The sequence below is a fragment of the Falco naumanni genome, chromosome 5, assembly GCF_017639655.2.
Source record: "Falco naumanni isolate bFalNau1 chromosome 5, bFalNau1.pat, whole genome shotgun sequence".
Taxonomy (NCBI): domain Eukaryota; kingdom Metazoa; phylum Chordata; class Aves; order Falconiformes; family Falconidae; genus Falco; species Falco naumanni.
The window spans coordinates 44,371,100-44,389,267 of record NC_054058.1 but is presented as its reverse complement, the minus strand read 5'-3'; the positions used below and the strand labels follow the sequence as shown (position 1 = coordinate 44,389,267).

The following is an 18,168-nucleotide window of genomic DNA, read 5'->3' as shown; positions in this document are numbered from 1 at the left end:
TGAAAAATTACATAAAACTGTGTATTTCAAAAGGAGTAAGATAGTGTGCTGTCTCTTGGCAGTGTTCCTTTGCATGATATGGGAAGTGAAGGAGAACAAACCTGTCCTTTTCATAAAAAGGCATGCAAAACAGTTAAATGTACCAATGCACAGCTTTGCCATTCTGAATTTATGTGGCTGAGCTGATGCACCAATTTAGATTTACCTTCTGTTTTCATGAGACTTTTTGCATATCTATTTCTTTACTTGTCCAATTAATGTTTAGCATTTTTCAAGTGATGTGCAAAGTGAACTAATAAATATCTATTAATCCCATTTGTTCCAAGTCCAAGTTTCAAAGAATCTAAAAATAACTATTTATAATTACTTAAGTTATATTTATGTAGTGTGTGGCTGTCACTCCAGTTATTTAATACACATTATAACCTGTATGTAACTGACAAAATATAACCACTGTATATTCATTTTCTCCACTCTGGGAATATATTTATTCAGAGATGAAGTATCACTGCTCCGACAAGAAGTCCAAGACTTACAGGCTTCGCTGAAGGTTGGAAATGTATTTTACTTGCACTTAGTTCTTTGTTTCAAATTGCAAAGTGTTCCACTGTCTTAAACAACCAAATTTACAGTTCTTTCTCTTGCCCCCCAGGAGGAGAGGTGGTATTCGGAAGAGCTGAAGAAGGAACTAGAGAAACTGCAGGGGCAGCGGCAGCAAGTAATTGCTTTAAAATACTTGAAGCAGGTTTATCATCAGCATTGACACTGAAGATTAATACCTTTTTTGTAAGGCACGTGGCCTGATTTAGTTAGTTCCATAATTTGAATATTGACATGTTCTTGAAAACAAAGCTAGTTATCTCTCCGCAATGTAACTGTATATATAAATCTGAAGAACAAAGTCAGAATAGATAATGATTCTTCTATGCTACTCACTGCAAGTTCACTTGAGACTTTACCTTCTGTTGGGCTCATTCAGAACTCCATTTATTAAAGAAAAGAAATCTAATAATAAATTTCATCTGCTATGAGAAAAGGCGGTGATGCCTTTCTTGTAAGGACTTCTGAAGAAGAGTGCTGTTGTTTCACAGACGTCCAGATAAGCAGAACAAACAAGGCAAGGCAAATTGTGGTGTGTTGTGCCCTAAGGAAGCTCTTGCTTCTTTTATTACTGTCAGCTGCTTAGATGCTGAATTGTTGCAAACCTCAGAAGCCGCTTTCTGACAGCGTGCCTCTCAGAATGTATTTAATTATGTCTGTAACCTCCATTTTTAGGGCAGATTTCAATATTGAAGAAAGGGAGCGGGATGGGGATTGTTACTAGAGTCTTGCAAATCTAGAAGCCTCATAGTGTAGTGATACATGAAATGGAAAATCATCTTGGTCTTTTCCAGTCTTCCAGATATAACTGTATGAAATTAGGTATTTTTATACTGCTGTGCAGTATTTGAGCACAGAAGTGTTTATTCCCCTGTCTTGTCCAAAAATGGGAAGAACTTTGGAAGTAGTAGTTTTCATTGCTACCATCTAATGATCAATTTATTCTGTTTTCTTAAGGATTCTAAGTCTGATGGATTGACAACAGCTACATCTACAGGTGGCTAACATTCTATTATATTAATTTCTGCACCGTTCTGGAATTTCTGAATATGTTTTCATTATAGCTTTTTGGTTTATGAAAAAACACTTTTGGTAAATTGAAGTGCTAGAAAGCTGGAATGGTACAATTACTGGGAAAAAGTTAATTGTAAGTGCTTAAGATAGATAGTTCTTCATAGCTATAGTCCGGGGAAATATTCCAGAGGCTTGGGGTTTCTGATTTCTAGCAGTGAGACAGGAGTTCTCCTGACTCTGAAAGCACTTCTCATGAGTAGTTTTGAACATGTTTTTAATCATTTTATGTATTCAAGAATTCAGTACAAGTCTTTTTCTGGGAAAGTCAGTGATTGTTGATATTTAGATTATAGCATTTGTGAGGGTTGGTTTTGTTTAGTGTTTTTCTGTACTCATTACTAGCAAAGGAAACAGTGAATTTTTGTTTGTTTTGCAGATCAATAATTTTTGCATTATGTTTTTGTTCGTGAGGCACTCATGAAATAAAATTTTCCTTAGGTGTGCATAAAATGTCTAGCTGATCATGATTAAAAGAGCTTTTAACTGCAGTTTGGGGCTTAGAATTCAGCAGTATGTTGCAGTGATCTGAAGGCCTATTTATGACCAATGAAAACCAATATGTACTTAATTCTGCAGAGTACTCAACTAGTGACAGGTTCCAGCATCATGCTTGTAGATATTTAACTTCAGTGAAGTTGTTCACTTTGCTAAGCTAATTGGATGTTAAGTGAATTCAGATTACTTATTTACCTGCTGTGTTTCGTTATGGGCATGAGTAACTGTGTTGTCCTAGCTCTTCCAGAAAATAATACTGTTCTTTTTATGGAAATAGAATCATTAGAACGGCAACTAGAAGAGGTCCAAGTAGAAAATTTTAACATTAAGCAGATGAAAGACTTATTTGAGCAAAAAGCAGCGCAACTGGCCACTGAAATTGTGGGTAAGTGTATTAATGTGAGGTCTGATTCTGTTCTCTACTTGTGCAACTTGTGCAAGTGTTCATTTATTCAACTTCCTTCTTATTAGATCTTAAATCAAAGTATGATGAAGAAATCAGCCTTCGGGAAGGTGTAGAACAGAAATTGACAAACTTGACACAAGAACTGCAGAAGGAGAGAAGTACAGTGGAAGACTTAAAGACAGAGCTGGTATTCACATTGCACTAATGTTTTTGTTATTTTTCAAATCCAGGGAGGGATATATTTAAAAGCTTACAAATGCAGTTTTAAAACAGTCAAACTCTGTTGAACTTGCAGACGGCTGCTTGTGGGCTGAAAAATTCAAAACACAGTTGTTTCTCATCTGTTTCACTGACCTACATTTTCAGTGTTTTTCCAGTGAGAAAATATATGTTGTTTCTGAATTATCTATTAAAATTTACCCTACATTATGCTATAGTCTGCTTGTTTGATGGTCTACCCTTCAGCATATTTGCAGGATATCACACATGTAGATGTGCTGTGCATGCCTGTACTTGGAGCATGCCATTGCCGATTTCCACAGCTGTCTTTAGATCACCCTTTTTCCGTGAGGTGTTATGGTCTGACTGTCCCCGGACAGCTACGCTCATCAGACATGCTCAGAGAGGTGCTTTGTGACATGGTGGCTGAACGGCTGGCAGTTGTCATCACCATGCCTATGTTAATGTTGTCCCTCTTGTGCTTGGCTGATAATAGCAATGTGCGTGTATTCTGGGATTTTGGCTCCTGCTGACTGTTATGTACAGCCACGGTGCCAGGGAGCAATCCCAGTGACCCAGCAGTCGTGCCGCTTCTAAAGCAGTAGTGAAGGGGACTTCCTAGTTTCTCCCACTCAACCACTGCTTAGACTCCGGAGGAAAGTAGGACTCGTTTATCCCCCTTCTTCCCTATAGTCAGCTGCCCTGTAGGGCCCATGAGTCCCTCCTGCTCCTGCCCAGCCAGTGGACCTATCCATTCCTCTCTGTTTAGTTGTTTCTTGTCTTCCTTTCTTCTTCTGCGTTCTTACCCTTTTCCTGTAGCTTTTCTATTCTAGGTGCTGGTACTCCTTTTCTCTGCTTTTTTTGGTGTCCACTATCACCCCCCTCTCTTTTCCCTCCATAGCTTTTCATTTTGAGGGATGTTACGGTGCCTTAGATGTAATTAGCGACAGATTTTACCTGGGGGTCTGGTATGAGGCATGTCCAATGGTACCTTCAAGACATTTCCTTCAGCTGCCCTTTTTTAATCTGTTCTTATGGTTTTCTGAAATAGTTCTTGAAGACAGAGGCAGTATCATTGTAAAAGTCTGTGCAGCACCGGATTATTGTGTCTCAGTCCCGAGATGGGCTTGTGAGTATTAACAGCAGCAAAGTATATACAGTAGTCTGTTCTGTGGAGTGGTAGAGTCAATACAGCCTACTTCTCGGACAGTTGTGACTTCAGATAAACTTCTTGCATGGATTCCCTGTCACTGTCACTTCAGTGTTTTCTCCCAGGGAAGCTCTCAATCTACCTACATAAAAATTCCAGAAATTTAATTTTTGAGACCTTTTCCCATTTGTCAGATTTGGTTGAAATCAATCAAAAAGTTCAGAGTTTAGCAGGCAAGAACTGACAACCAGCCATTAAATCCTGTTTCCTTTGGGAATGATAAGTACTTTTCTTGTGGTTTTGGTTTTTTGGGGTTTCAATCTATTATTTTTTTTCCCAGCTGTAATACTGTATATGTCACCTTGTCTATAAATTGACAATTTAAAAGATTTTTAGAGATGACATTGACGCTGGAAGCATGCGTGTTGCTCACTGCTACTTTTCTACTTTCCAGCTACAAAGGCCTGGTGTGGAAGATGTGGCCGTCCTGAAAAAAGAGCTGGTCCAAGTTCAGATGCTGATGGACAAAATGACACTGGAACGTGAGAGAGAATCTGAAAAGCTGAAAGATGAGTGCAAGCACTTGCAGGCAGAGCAGGCTGAGTCGGAGGTAAGAATCATACCTAAAGATGTTTCCACTAGCTTTGTCATGATTTTCATATGAAAATGGAAATTCATCATAATGTAAAAGCCTTTTTCTTAACTGAATCTTCTAACTTATCTAATAGACAGGTTTATCCATTACAGTAAATTGCTTAATTATGTCATTATTTACCCTCCAAAAGTTCCCATGCTTTTTGTTGAAAACCTTTTCTTGGCATAAAAAGTTATTTACAAGAGCCTGATAGCAGAGGAAAAGATCTTCTGGCAGATCTGTGCTCTATCTACTGGGAGAGAGAAATAGAGCAATACCTGTGTGATTCAAAGGCTTAGTGAGCTACATGCAGATGAAAACAGTTGTTTCTGAAAATGATGAGTTTGGTTAACTTTTGCGTGAATGTGTCTGAAAATGGATGCTAGAGTGTATGTAAAAATAAATTATTAGTACAAGGTAGATAATAATTTTAATATTCTTATAGGACATACATAATTCTTGAACTTACACAACATCTTAAAATCTCAATGGATATCGTAAACTGGTTTTAATTTTTGTTTTTTCTAGTTTTTACTGTCAGGTTGGGAGGCCTTTTTACACCTATTAATTATTGGAGGAATATTTAGTGTATAAGGTACAAATCTGTTCTGCATGCATATCCCCCCACCCCATTATACATCCTGGCCTCCAAGTGTTGCCTGTTATGGATTAGAGCAGAAGTGAGTGACTGCCAGGCCTCATCACGTCTTAAGGTCAAGATTTCAGGATGTCACCTGTAACTTGTTTCCAGGCAACACCATCTTAACTTTCCTCTTTGTTGATGCTGTTTAAAACATAAAATAAAATCTATTGTTCTCATGTTAGTTGGTTGGGTGTTTTTTTTTTATTTTACATTTTTTTTCTCCATATTTTCCTGGATTTGGACTTTCTAAATTAATGTCATTTAAGAGGGACCTTGTTGTCTACTTGAGTTGCAGAATATGCTGGTTTCTTCAGAAGTACTTTGAAGGCTGGCTCTGCTTTGGCTGAGTCAGTAGAAGAAATCTTAAATTGCTGATGGGAGATTTGAAAACATTTGTCTCTTTCTTGCATATAGAGTTCATGATAACTCTGTATTTAAGGAAGCAAAGGTAACTGCCTCTCCCATAGCAAATATTCAGTTTTCTTGGTTTTGTTCCTCGTTTTTTCCACCACTGAACATTTCTGTTTCCATACAAGATGAAGAAAAAGGGTTGCAACAGCTCTGACTTGGATCTTTAAGTGGGAACTTTACTCCTCAAACTGTCTCAGATCCACTGCTAGCTAAAGCCTGTTCGATGTTGTTTAACACAACAGTGAGGGAAATCTCGGACAGAGATAGTGGCAAGAAATCGTGATAAAAATACAGACTCACCAAAATTTATTCTACTGAGGGGTTGGTAAATCCATTCCTGCAGAAGAATTTGCTTCTTGGGGTGTTGTTGCACCTCATTGGTGGGTTGGCTGGAATTGTTTTATTAATGGATTACTTGACAGTGTAACAGTCTTCAGTGAAGACTGTCAGCTGTGTTTGAGACCTTTTAATTTTGCCCTGCCCCTTTTCTGTTGTCCCCCACCAATGCAGCAATACCAGCAAAACTTGTTAATGCAGAGCTGTGGTCCCCAGTAAAGTGGGGTCCTTACAGAATCTCGCAGCTTACGTAGGAAATGCCTGGGATTTCTGTAGGACTCCTAGTATCCTCTGTCCTGGTGAGATTTGTGGATGTGAAGGATTTCTGACGTCTTTTTATTCTGGGATTTCATGCGCCCTAGATTTCAAAACTGCAGGTTTAAATTTCTAGTTCTTCTGCACTGCAGAGCTTTAGAGAAGTGCTGCCTGGCATTACTCTAAACTCCTCAGGGCTTTCCCTCCTGCCCCCCGGCCTCCAAACAGATATCTTGATCTCCTGGAATTGTACTAGGGTACAATATTGTACTAAACATGAATCTATCATTGTTTTCAAGTTAAAATATGTATGCCAAGAGCTTCATCAGATGTGAAAAAAGGAATATCACAGTTGGAGTTGTGAATATAATGTGGTTATGTGGCCATGTAAGTTGCTGTGTAATTGTAATATGGTTTTAACTGTGAGATCCCACAACTATGCTGCAGAATTCAAATTTCATTTCAAAATACTGTTTCTATAGTCTTTTGGGGTTTTGGATTTTTAGTTTTCATGTGAAGATAAAATGACTTAGTGACATGGGCTAACAAAAATCTTCCATCTTAAAACATTCTCACAGAAGTGTGAATTGCTCCTGTTACCCCAATTAAGTATATTTGTTTTGACATAACTTGCCATTTTAAAATGCAGCTATAAAGTGCAGCCTTCAACAGGAAAAAAGATAAGAGAAAGTGTGTTTTTCAGTTCTCCTGGAAGTAGCAGCAGATTGGGAAGAAGGTTGTATGATGCACCTAGCTGTTATGATGTGCTCATATAAGAAGTCTTAGATGTATGGAAGATTATAAACCACGCTGCAGCAATTATAATAAGATCAGATGTCTGTGTAGTATCGTCAGTATGTAGGCTGAACCAGAGAAGACAGAGTTGCTGCGTGGCAGAACATGGTAAGCAGCGGCAATCTGGTTCTTCTCAGAAGTGTCACTGTCTTCTCTGCTTAATTCCAACACATGGCAACAATAGCCCAAGACGTGTTCAAAATAAAATCTTTTCTATTGATGTAAAGTGACTTTTAAAAAAAATAAACATTTCTCAAAGTCATAGTGGTGAAAACTTTTCTTAAAAAAAACACAATTGTGAATAGTGTCAGCTATAAGAAAACATGAAATGGAAGTCCTTCATTGACAGAGTGGATGCAATTCTGGCCTTAAAAGTTTGGCCGTGTTTCATCTCAGCTTTGTTCTTTAAGACCACCTCAGGGGCTGAAAATGTTAGTTGGTTCTTACACCATCCTTAGCTATTTTGCCAAGCTGGCTGAGAATACATGTATTAAATTGGTTTCCAAAGTGAGATGTCTTTAAAAAAAGCTAAATTTATGGTGTGGGTGAAGAGAACAACAAAGATTATCTGACCCCTATATGAGCATCTTCAAATACTGCAGGAGAGGGATGTGAAGAATAGTATAGCTGTACAATTGTTGCCTAGATGTATTCATTGCTGTCCTTTTTTTGTTTTGTTTTGTTTCCCTTGGGTGTTTGTCGTATTTCAGAGTTGCATCTGAAACTCTGGTGTCTAGACCTCTCAGATGAACATACATTCTGAGCTACTCCTTCCATGTTTAGTTTTTCTCTATAGTGACTCCTGCATAATAGACACATTATGAAAACAGCTGCACTGCTGTGGGACTACACATTTCTATGAATCTCTGCAGATCGGCACTTGCTTCAGTATCTGATAAATGGTCATAAAATACAGGTCCTAGGCTTGATTGTTAATTTGAGTGCCCACAGAATTAAACAAGATTAGTAGATTAAGTTATGTGTGAATTCAATAAAGCCAGGACTGTGGTTTTTTTCGGTTGTGTCATCCTGTCTGCCCACCCCGCACCCTCCCCACCCCCCCACCCCCCCTTAAGCAAAGGCATTAAAAACACCGGAATACTTAAAAAACAAATTTGAGGAAGTGTTTCTACTAACGGCTTTTGTGACTGCTTGTTTCCATCTTTCATCCATCCATTTTATTTTTTCTGCTTTCTAATGGAGACACTTAAATTTGAGGTAAATTTTTTGAAAGTTTTTTTTATCCTTATAAGTAGATTTCTGTTGTATCAAGATAATTTCAAGAAGTTGTTTAACAGATATGTTCCTGTTTGCTTATTGGTTCATTAATTATACAGACACATCAGCCAGACAATATGATGAATGACTATTCACCCATGATATATTTCCATGTTAAGAATGAAATGTGGGATGGGCTTATTGAATTGTGAATGACAGAAATGTATCTTTATGCATTTATATTATGATTCTAGTTTGAAAGGCTGCAGTGGTGTCCTTAGCAAGCTTCTGCACATTTTCTGCATTATATTCTTTCAGTAGTGAAATATCCATACACTATTCTCAGAGAACATGCTGGAATGTTTTCTGCCAAGGACAGATCCGAGGATGTGTTTTACAGAACAGCTCTGTAACAGAAGTTTTGTAAAGCACAATATTACAGAAACTCAATTAGTAACTATATGTAGTCATATAATGTGTTCACATGTTCTCTTTAGTCTTCCTTTTTTCTGTAGGAAGGCTGTAAATAGAATATTTATTGTCTACTACTTCTGTTTAGTTCATTCTTGAATTCAGTGTTTATACATTTGTACTGAATTCTGTGGTTGAGAACAATAGGAAAGAAAATTTCTTTAAAAAGGTCACTATTATATAGTGTATTCAAAGTGAGTGCATTCATACACAGCATGCTTTAGGGCAGCCATTGTTACCCATCTAAAGTGCTTTTCTTGTTTGCTTCCATTACTGTGTTCAAATACTGTGCAGTCATTGATATATTCTGTTCTGTACCAATCCTGGGTATTTAATGGGATAGTATTGTTCCTCTGATTATGCTGACCTGCAGGGTTGATGTGTCCCAAAGCCACACACCAAGTTTGCATCACATGCCAGACTCACTTCCAGTGCCTTTTCAAGTATGCTTTCCTTATCAGGGAGGCAAAGATTTTGGCTGTGTAACTGTGGTGACTTGGGAGGGTTTCACCTGAAGCTAGAACTGTGATAATGATTAAAGGATAATCTGTTGTGATTTTTATCGGTGTGGGCTCTATCTGACATTTTCTATTGGACTGGGGCCAATTTTTGTCTTCTGAAATAAGACATGAATGAATCTCAGCCAGGAAGCTGGGAAATAATGCTCAGTGGTGCTTCTGTAGCTGAAGGTGCTCTGAGATTAGTTTGCAGATGACTTTTTTCTTAAGCTGTTTATTTGTATACAAGATGCTTTTTATTTTGCTACCAAACATCTTGCTTTTGTTGGGTTATACATGCAAAGGTTTGTTTTTAATGTGGATTTTTCTGTTTGTTCAGGCTACTATTAACCAGTTAAGAGCTGAACTTGCCAAAGGACCTCAGGAAGTAGCTGTGTATGTTCAAGAGCTGCAAAAACTTAAAAGTTCAGTCAAAGAGCTAGAACAGAAAAACCAGGTGAGAATGCTGTTATTTCCTATGCATGTTAGCTCACATTAAAATGGAAAGACATCACATGTTGCCTTGGGAAGCACTGAAGACTAACAAAACACTTCTTGGTGTGGCAGAAGTTGAGAATTCCTTTGCCATTTTGGTTAACATGAGGGATATCATAATGTACAAGCAAATGCTGTGTTTTATTGATCATTGCTATGTTACAACTGAAATCTTCAGGGTTGTTATGGTTGCAGATTTCTAATTGTGACAGTTTCTGCTTACTGTCATTAAGCAGTATGGCCACCTCACACATTGAAAGAAAAAAGCAGTACCCTTTTAAATATTACGTTTGCCTAAGAATCATAACTCAGAAGACATTTTGAGCTCTCTTCATTGGTTTTGCAGTTTCTTAGCTTTTAGGTGGTACTCCTATCATATTTTCTGGCCGTTTATCAGAGTAATGAATGATAGAAAATGGAAATAAACTCCAGAAGCTTCTTAGCTTGTAAGTATTCCTTGAGAGCTTTTGTCAAAGCTCTTTGAGCTTGCTGAGTTTTGTATTTGCATTAAGAAAGCATATCTTGTGGGGTAATAAATAGAGGTCAGGCAGAAAGGAGACAAGGAGAAAGATGCATGCTGCTTTTTGTGGCATGTATATGTAACACTGTATATAAGCTGTACACACTACATATGTGTATTTACCAGCAACCTTGCCAATCTTGGAAAATTGGAAAGGGCAGAGACCTAACAGTGTTTCTTTAATGTAATCTAGTATTAAAGCAGCATTTTCAAAGAATGTAAGAAGGTGCAATTAAAAGTTGGTAAATTAAACTTGCCTTTAGTAGGATGACTCTTGGTTTGGCTTGTTAAATCAGGTGCAGAACTGAAATGGTGAGAATTGTCATGCTGCGCTTTTCCACAGACCAGCAACAGTGAATCAGGCTTTTGGCAGTTATTGCTATACAGTATGGAGCCCTTGTCTGAATATATTGCTGTTCCATTAACAATGTGAGTGAAACAGATTGATGCATAAGATAACCATACTTCAAGAGAGAGTCCTCTGCTATGTCAGGTTAATGCCAAACACCACTTGGAATAGGAAGAAGAGAAGTGGCAGCAAGCTACTTTTCCTCTTTCAGTTTCAGTGACTTGAAGCAGTTTACAGCCACCTCTTTATGCAGCTTTTTGAAAGGTGATATCCATAAGAATGGTATGCTAGCCAAGGAATCTTGGCCCTGGAGGACTTGGATCTAGAACTGGAAAAGGTAAGACTAGCTTCCCAAATAACAGAAACTGCTCCTACTTTGAACAGTTTGCCATCCTTGAAGATGCTGTCATGGAGGAAGGAGGAGCCGTTAATGCAGAATGGAATATATTGCATTTTGATATGTATATCCATTTATAATTCCATTGCAATGTGGGAAGATATTTCTGTGCACTGACGCAGAGTTTTTCAAGCTTATGTACAACCTCAAGCAAGCAAGCTGTTTCTTGTATTTTCAGGAGCTATACTGAGAAAAGCAGATGATAAGTAGATAGGATCAGTTTTCTGAGACCAGCAGGAACTGTCTTTCCTTCATTTATAAAGTGCTGTAATTATGGGGCTTGGCTTGCCTTGTAGAGGCCAGTCATGGCCTGTAGCCCAGAAGAGACCTAATGTGTAAAAGCAGTGTATTCCCTGAAGTGTAAGGCTTGCTGTAATTCTAAACCAATTGCATGTGGGGGTTTTTGTTTGTTTTTTTTTTTTTTTTTAGAAAAATGGTGACGGATTATCTACAGGGAAAAATGCTTCGTTTCTAACCTTCTATTGACAACTATTCTGAAATTTGATCAATTACCACAGAGTCTGTTCTTTAATATCTGGCCACTGTCACTACTAACATGTATTACAGGTATTTTCCCAAGGAGCAGTTATAAAAGAAGGGATCAGTGTGATGTTGCCTCTTGTATCTAGTGAGCTTTCAAGGCTCAGGGCTTTTTGCCGAGTTCTGTAACATACTGCCCTTCCCTCTTCCTTTTCTGTGGAAATCAAGACTTGGGGAAGAGAGGTGGCTTGTGTTTGCCCACATATCCCTTTATATGTCTGGGATGCAGCTGGGACGTGCGTCCAGGTAGGGAACACTGCTGGCTCCTCTGATGTGACCTGAATGACCACAGCTTGGCAGCTCTGTGGCCTTGAATTTACTCCTGGGCTTCAGTCACACATGGAGGCAGCAGTCTGTCAGGCAAACCCAGTTCTTCTCTCGTGAAAGCAACAGTAGCAGTTTGCAGCTCTCTTTGGCCCTTTGTGACTGCAGAGGGTGTTCAGCTGTCAGGGGCAGTGGCTTTACGCGCTGGTATTCATTGCTGTATTGATCATCAGACCAGGGAGGAAGAGAGAAGAATAGTGCAGGATGCGGAACAGCATCTCGAACTGTGTGTAGCTGCTGCTCTAGGCTGTCCTTTGGTTAGTTTGTAAGGTAATGGTGAAGAAGCTTTGCTTCTTTTTTGACATAGTGTTCCTGAAAGCTTTCCAGAGCCTCAGTCTGCTTCAAGACAACAGTAACTGTTTCTCTTTCTCCCTGCCCCCTGGCCCCCTTTTTGTTAGTGCCCTGCGCTGACTCTTCATAAAACAGCACGTAGCAGTTCTACGTGAGATGTCTGGATCCGATTATGGAGTAGTAGTAAGAGCAATACCTGAGCTCTGTCTTGCCCGGTTATGATGAAAAAGTTTCTGTGGTGTGTTGGTATTTCAGGAACATGATTCATTATGAATGTTAATGATCCTGCCTGGTCGATTCTCTTTAATGAAAAAGGAATTGCAACTTTCTTCTATAATCTGAGGGTGAAACATACTCTAAAAGCAGTGGTAGCCTTGCCACTGACCTCAGGGGGGTAAAGATGGCACTTGGCCTCAGCATGTTCTTTATGTGCTCTATTCCTGTAACAGCAACAGGTTGTTTTATTTTTCAAGAAACATTTCAAAATACACTACTTCAGGGCTAGAATTCAGTAGCCAAACTTTAGTCTTGAGCTGGAATTTTTGGCTAAGTTGTGTGCTTTGGTGTCATGGTTTAACCCTGGCCGGCAGCCCAGCACCGTGCAGCTAGTCGCTTGCTCCCCCCACCCAGGGGAATGGGAAGGAGAATCGGAAAGGAATGTAAAATTCAAGGGTTGAGATAAGAACAATTTAATAGGTAAAGCAGAAGCCGTGCACACAAGCAAAGCAAAGCAAGGAATTCATTCACCGCTTCCCATGGGCAGGCAGGGGTTCAGCCATCCCCAGGGAAGCAGGGCTGCAGCATGTGTAATGGCAACTTGGGAAGACAAACGCCGTAATGCCAAATGTCCCCACCTTCCTTCTTCACCCAGTTCTTATACTCAGCATGACGTCGTATGGTGTGGAATACCTCTTTGGCTAGCTTGGGTCACCTGTCCTGGCTGTGTCCCCTCCCAATTTCCCGTGCCCCCTCAGCCCTCTGGCTGGCAGGGCCCAAGGAACTGAAAAGTCCTTGATTTAGTAGTATGAACATCACCCAGCAAAGACTAAAAACATCAGTGTCCTGTCAACCTTGTTCTCACATCAGAGCCAAAACACAGCACTGTACTAACTACTAAGAAGAAAATTAACTCTATCCTAGCTGAAACCAGGACATTTAGAAAGTATGTATTTTCTTAAACAAACACTTAGGGCTTTATTTATATTTGCTCTCACATGGGTTGCTGGACTGCTAGAGTTCTCCTCGTTTGCAAGATTCCTTGCTTTCTAACAGCTCTTTTTTTAATAGCTTCTTCTGTTTATTTTATCACAATTGAAAAATGGAAGTCTATGTATGGTTTATATATATGTGTGTGTGTATATATATATATATAACCAACATAGTCATCCTTTGTTAAAATCTGTAAAGAACAAAACCGTTTAAGTGTTCAACTTACCGGAATGATTTTACAGCTTTTTCTTCTGGCAAAGCAGGTTTCATCTCTGGATACTGCGAAGAAGTATACTTTTAAGATGCCCAGCATAGCTAGAATTGCAGCACTATCTATCTTATCATTGAAACAGTGTTGTTCCAGAGTTGCAGAACTCTAAAGTTTTGATATATAAGGCTAACCTCAGCCTTGGCATATTTTCTAGCTGGACACGCTAGAAGTGTTCTTTATTTTTCTGTATTTTAATTGAAAGGGTCACTAGAGAATATAGTATTTACTGAAACTGCCAGAAGTACACAAGCATTTAAAAGGTGTGCATAGTAGTGTTCACTGAGATAGGTATCAGTAAGATGCTGCAATAAATGGAACCTGCTAGTACATTTCAAGAAGATGGAATTAATTACCTGGGTTAGATGATGACCAGGGCCTCCATGCAACCGTGTTTCTGTGCTTCAAAAAGTGCCACTGGAAAACTGAAATGGATCTTACGGCTTCTTCATCATGCTTGGAGATCTCTGAAACTCTAGTTAGTGCCTCAGCTCAGCTTGGGGGAATACCCAAACTTTCTGGAGTTGTATCTTTCATTAAGATAATTTAATTTTTATTTGAGTATAATTTTGATTTCTTCGTGAAATTGATAAAAATCAGTATGTAATGGTTGAAAATGACCTGTAAATAATTTTTTCCCCAGTATTTGTCTCAGCATGTAAATTTGATACTATGACCTTAGACCCTGCAATATTTACTGTCATTAATGTGGTAATTAAAATCTGACACTCAGCAATGTTCATGCCTTTGCTTTCGGGAATCCCAATTTTCAATGTTTTCAAGCTCAAAACAGCTATCCTCTTTGAGGTGATTTGTGTGCAAGGAAATTAGATGGTATGAATTAAATGTAAAAACACCATCTTCTAAAATGAAGGTTAAATCAGGAGTGTTTCATTCTGTGATTTATCAACATCACAGATTTTCTTAATTTTCATGGGTTCTCTTCCGTAATTTGGATAGCAGAGCATGCTAGTGACAGGGCAAAATTAGGATCCTTCTAAAAATGGCCAGCATGATGACTGTACTGGATTAGGTGGGAATTAAACCACAAATGTTGTTGCTTAGGGAATTGTTTAAAGGAGTTGATAGTTGAAAACTTCTTCTGTATACTGATAACTCAGATTACTATTTCAACAATTCCACAAGCAAATGCATTTGTAATAGGTTAGAACTTGAATGTTCAGGGAAAGCAAACTAATCTTCAGGATAAAGAAATAGAGTTTCTCTGGTGTTCTCAGTGATAGGAAGTAGATTTATGTGAGAGTATGAAAAACAGTATTTCCAGTTGAAACTGTGTGCTGTATGGGATCCAGAATTGTGTAGTACAAAACAGAGGTCAGTGTTGTCTTTAATGATGTTTTTGAGCAAGTTGTTCAGTGTTCCGCATCAACTCTTGAGAAAAGGTTTGAATAATGCATTGAACAGCTGTAAGCAGGATTGCACTTGAATTGCTGTGTAACTCTAACTCTCTTCGTAGAGTCTGACTGAGAAGCTGCTGAAGAAGGAACAGGACTACACCCAGCTAGAAGAAAAACACAATGAAGTATCTGTAAGTAAGAAGAATGTGCAGGCAAGCTTTCACCAGAAGGACCTGGACTGCCAACAGCTTCAGGCAAAGCTGTCTGTATCTGAAGCCTCGATACAGAGATTACAGACAGAGCTAGGTGAGAAGGGGGAAGTGAGCCAGAAACTTAAAGAAGAGCTGTCTGAAGTAGAGATGAAGTACCAGCATCTCAAGGCGGAATGTAAACAGCTGCAGCAGCAGAGGGAGGAAAAAGAGCAGCATGGCCTGCAACTCCAAAGCGAGCTCAGTCAGGTAAGGTTCCTTAAGCTTCCTAGACCATCCTGTTGGGATGGTTCCTTAAACCATCCTGTTAGGGTTTTTTAAACTGTGCATACATATTTTTCATGCATGTGCACTTGCATTTCCTTATTGAAGGGCAGTAATTAACCAGCGCTTGTATTTGAATAAATACAATGCTAGCCGGTATTTGAATAAACAAGTATACTTCCTGACGGTGCAGAGAATGAAATACAATCACTTCTGCCCCTTAGAGAAGTAAAGAAAAGAACAGGCAAAAAGAAGAGGCTGTGATAAGAGCGCAAAAATTCTTCGGTATTTGTTGTTACATCTGAATCTTTTTAGTAGGTCCAAACTTCTGTCAGTGCCAGATGAGGATAGCTGTAGCCTCTAAGTCACAATCAAACTCAGCAAGATCTACAGTTTTATAACTGCCTTTTCACATTTTTGTTTCTGGAAAGGTTAATGTAATATCTGTCTGTCTGTAGTATTATTCTACTTTTTCTGAGAGGTAAATATCTTACTTATTTTTGTATCTGGAGCTCTTTTTAAAACTATCGTTATAATTACAGTTTTAAAAATTACGGTTGAATGAGCATAAACTTTGTAGCTTATTTCTCATGTTCTGATTTTACTTTTTTTGGTGCATGAATAAAAAAGGGTTTAGCTGATCTGAGACAGGTTTTTGTCCACTCTTTTTCTCTTACAGTGTTAAATGAAGTCTTCCCTCATCCTACAATTTTTTCCCTCCCCTTTTTTTGTTGGGACATTCCCTGAAATAAGGAAAATATTGTAAAGTTAGAGGACAACCCAGAATATTGAGTTTCCATGACAAATATGGTAATACACAAATTCTAAGAAGTCAGCAAGGTTATTTATTCCAGTTCAGTATGGTAGCTGAAGCTATAATGAATTTAGATTATGAGAAAAACAAATTCCGGTAGAGTATCAGAAGTAGTTTCACTTTTAGTAGAAATTTCAATACTCTGTAGGAAGTTTGAGAAAAGTGACTCTTCGTTTTACATTAGAACTGAATAATGCTCCATTTGCTTTAAAGCTGAATAGTGAATACAGTAGAGAATACCTAGTGTGAAAAGCAGGGGTAATGTCAAGTCTTAATATCGCTTCCTTTGTGTCTCTCCACAAACACCTCCTCTGTATATTGCTGATAGCTGTGAGAACACCCCGAGCATACATCCCTGCACTTTTTACATATAGTTCTACTGATTCCAATGGGTTATGGAAGCTGGACTTCCATTTAACATTGAGCTTATTGAAATTTGAGGCTGGTTGAACTTTGTTATATCTAGTGTCTTGGGGAGTAACGTGTTCTCATTGTAATGTAATGGAGAAATATTTGTGCATCAGGAATCGTGTCCAGCCCCAAGATGGGAAAAATAATCTGGGTTTTTTTTTCCCAGTATGACGTACTTAATTTTAATCTCTCACTGAAGCGTTGTCATTTTATCAATTTTCAACCCTTTTTCAAGTCTGAAATAGATGAAGTTGCAAGCTGTGCATGTATAGCTTATCTTGGAAGAACTGTGGCTTGGCAAAACTTCATTATGTATGTATTACATCCCCAGAATGACTTTCCTTCTCCCATCAGTCTTCTGTCAGGGGGAGGGGAGATAATTATATTAGTTATCTGCTTAGGAATCCTCACTTGGTAAACTGCCTCAGTCTGCCTAGGCAACATGTATGCAAGCTTCTGAAGCACAGCCAAGAGGTTGAGCTGAAATCTGGCTTCAGCCTGAAAGGGCATTTTCAAGAAGAATATTTGGGGTGGGCAAGTGAAGGAGGAGGAAGGCGAATAAAACATTGCTGAATTAATTACTATGAAAGACAAAGGAGGCATGACATATTCTCTGGATATTGGGGATAAAGACCATTGGGGATAAAGACAATCTAAGCAAGGAAACCTGAACAAGCCGCTGGATCTCAGGATGTGTTTTGGAATTGTATTGTAAAAGAATAGTGGAGGAGGAAAAAAAGCCCTTCATACAGGCATAAAATAAAATTGAAGCCAAGCAAAACTTCTCTTCCTCTCTCTCCTTCCAAATAAGGGTTAGGTTACTATTGTCATGAAAAGACTAAATTTCTCATATTCACTTAATAGTTTAATGGAATTACCATTTTATGGATGTAGTCCCATAGCTTGTGTTGACAAAATGGATGCTGCTTATGATGGCATATATGTAGTTGTTTAGTCAAACCACAATTTCAAAGAATCTTTGCCATCTTCTCAAAATCGATTTGAACAGGTGCATGTCTGGTTAAATTAGTGTATTTTAGAGTTTGAGTGTTATAAAAGAAGTGATCTTTTCAATGGAAGGAAACTTCAGTGATAATGTTGGTTCTGCGCAACAGTAGGAAGAGGGTAACACAAGAAAATACGGGCTCCCTCAGTCTTGAAGAAATGTTAACTGCTGATAAATATGGTTGTTGAGAGAATTTGAATCTACTTTATTGTATCTTTGAAAGTCTAAATGTTATTTTGTGATTTTTGTTGTCTGAAACATTGGTTAATCCTGGATTTTATGGTTCTGTTTACTTAAAGTCAATCTTAAAGTCCTTGAAAAATTCTTAACTGTGCCTGTAAAAGTGACTTTTGTAAAATGCTGTTTGCTGATTTTTCCCCTTTCCAAATATTCTTTCCCAGTATCAGGTTACCCATGAATAGTTACAATAGTTATCTTGTTGCACCCTTTCTTCATTAATTTTTTTCCTGCCACTCTTGTTTGTATTTTTAGTCAGGAGGAAGTATTAA

At 38.5% G+C, this 18,168-nt stretch overlaps 1 protein-coding gene across 4 annotated transcripts in view; it reads left to right on the top strand.

The window, feature by feature from the left end:
• EEA1 (early endosome antigen 1) overlaps positions 1 to 18,168 on the top strand; it is a 71,294-nt gene that overhangs the window by 26,150 nt on the left and 26,976 nt on the right. For 2 of the 4 annotated variants that reach the window (XM_040594589.1, XM_040594587.1), the window contains 9 exons: positions 496 to 550; positions 653 to 718; positions 1,558 to 1,597; positions 2,447 to 2,554; positions 2,641 to 2,762; positions 4,399 to 4,554; positions 8,222 to 8,236; positions 9,545 to 9,661; positions 15,075 to 15,413. In XM_040594589.1, the coding sequence (XP_040450523.1) occupies positions 496 to 550; positions 653 to 718; positions 1,558 to 1,597; positions 2,447 to 2,554; positions 2,641 to 2,762; positions 4,399 to 4,554; positions 8,222 to 8,236; positions 9,545 to 9,661; positions 15,075 to 15,413 (1,018 nt within the window). The remainder of the gene's footprint in view (positions 1 to 495; positions 551 to 652; positions 719 to 1,557; positions 1,598 to 2,446; positions 2,555 to 2,640; positions 2,763 to 4,398; positions 4,555 to 8,221; positions 8,237 to 9,544; positions 9,662 to 15,074; positions 15,414 to 18,168) is intronic. The other 2 variants (XM_040594590.1, XM_040594588.1) reach the window with 1 other exon arrangement.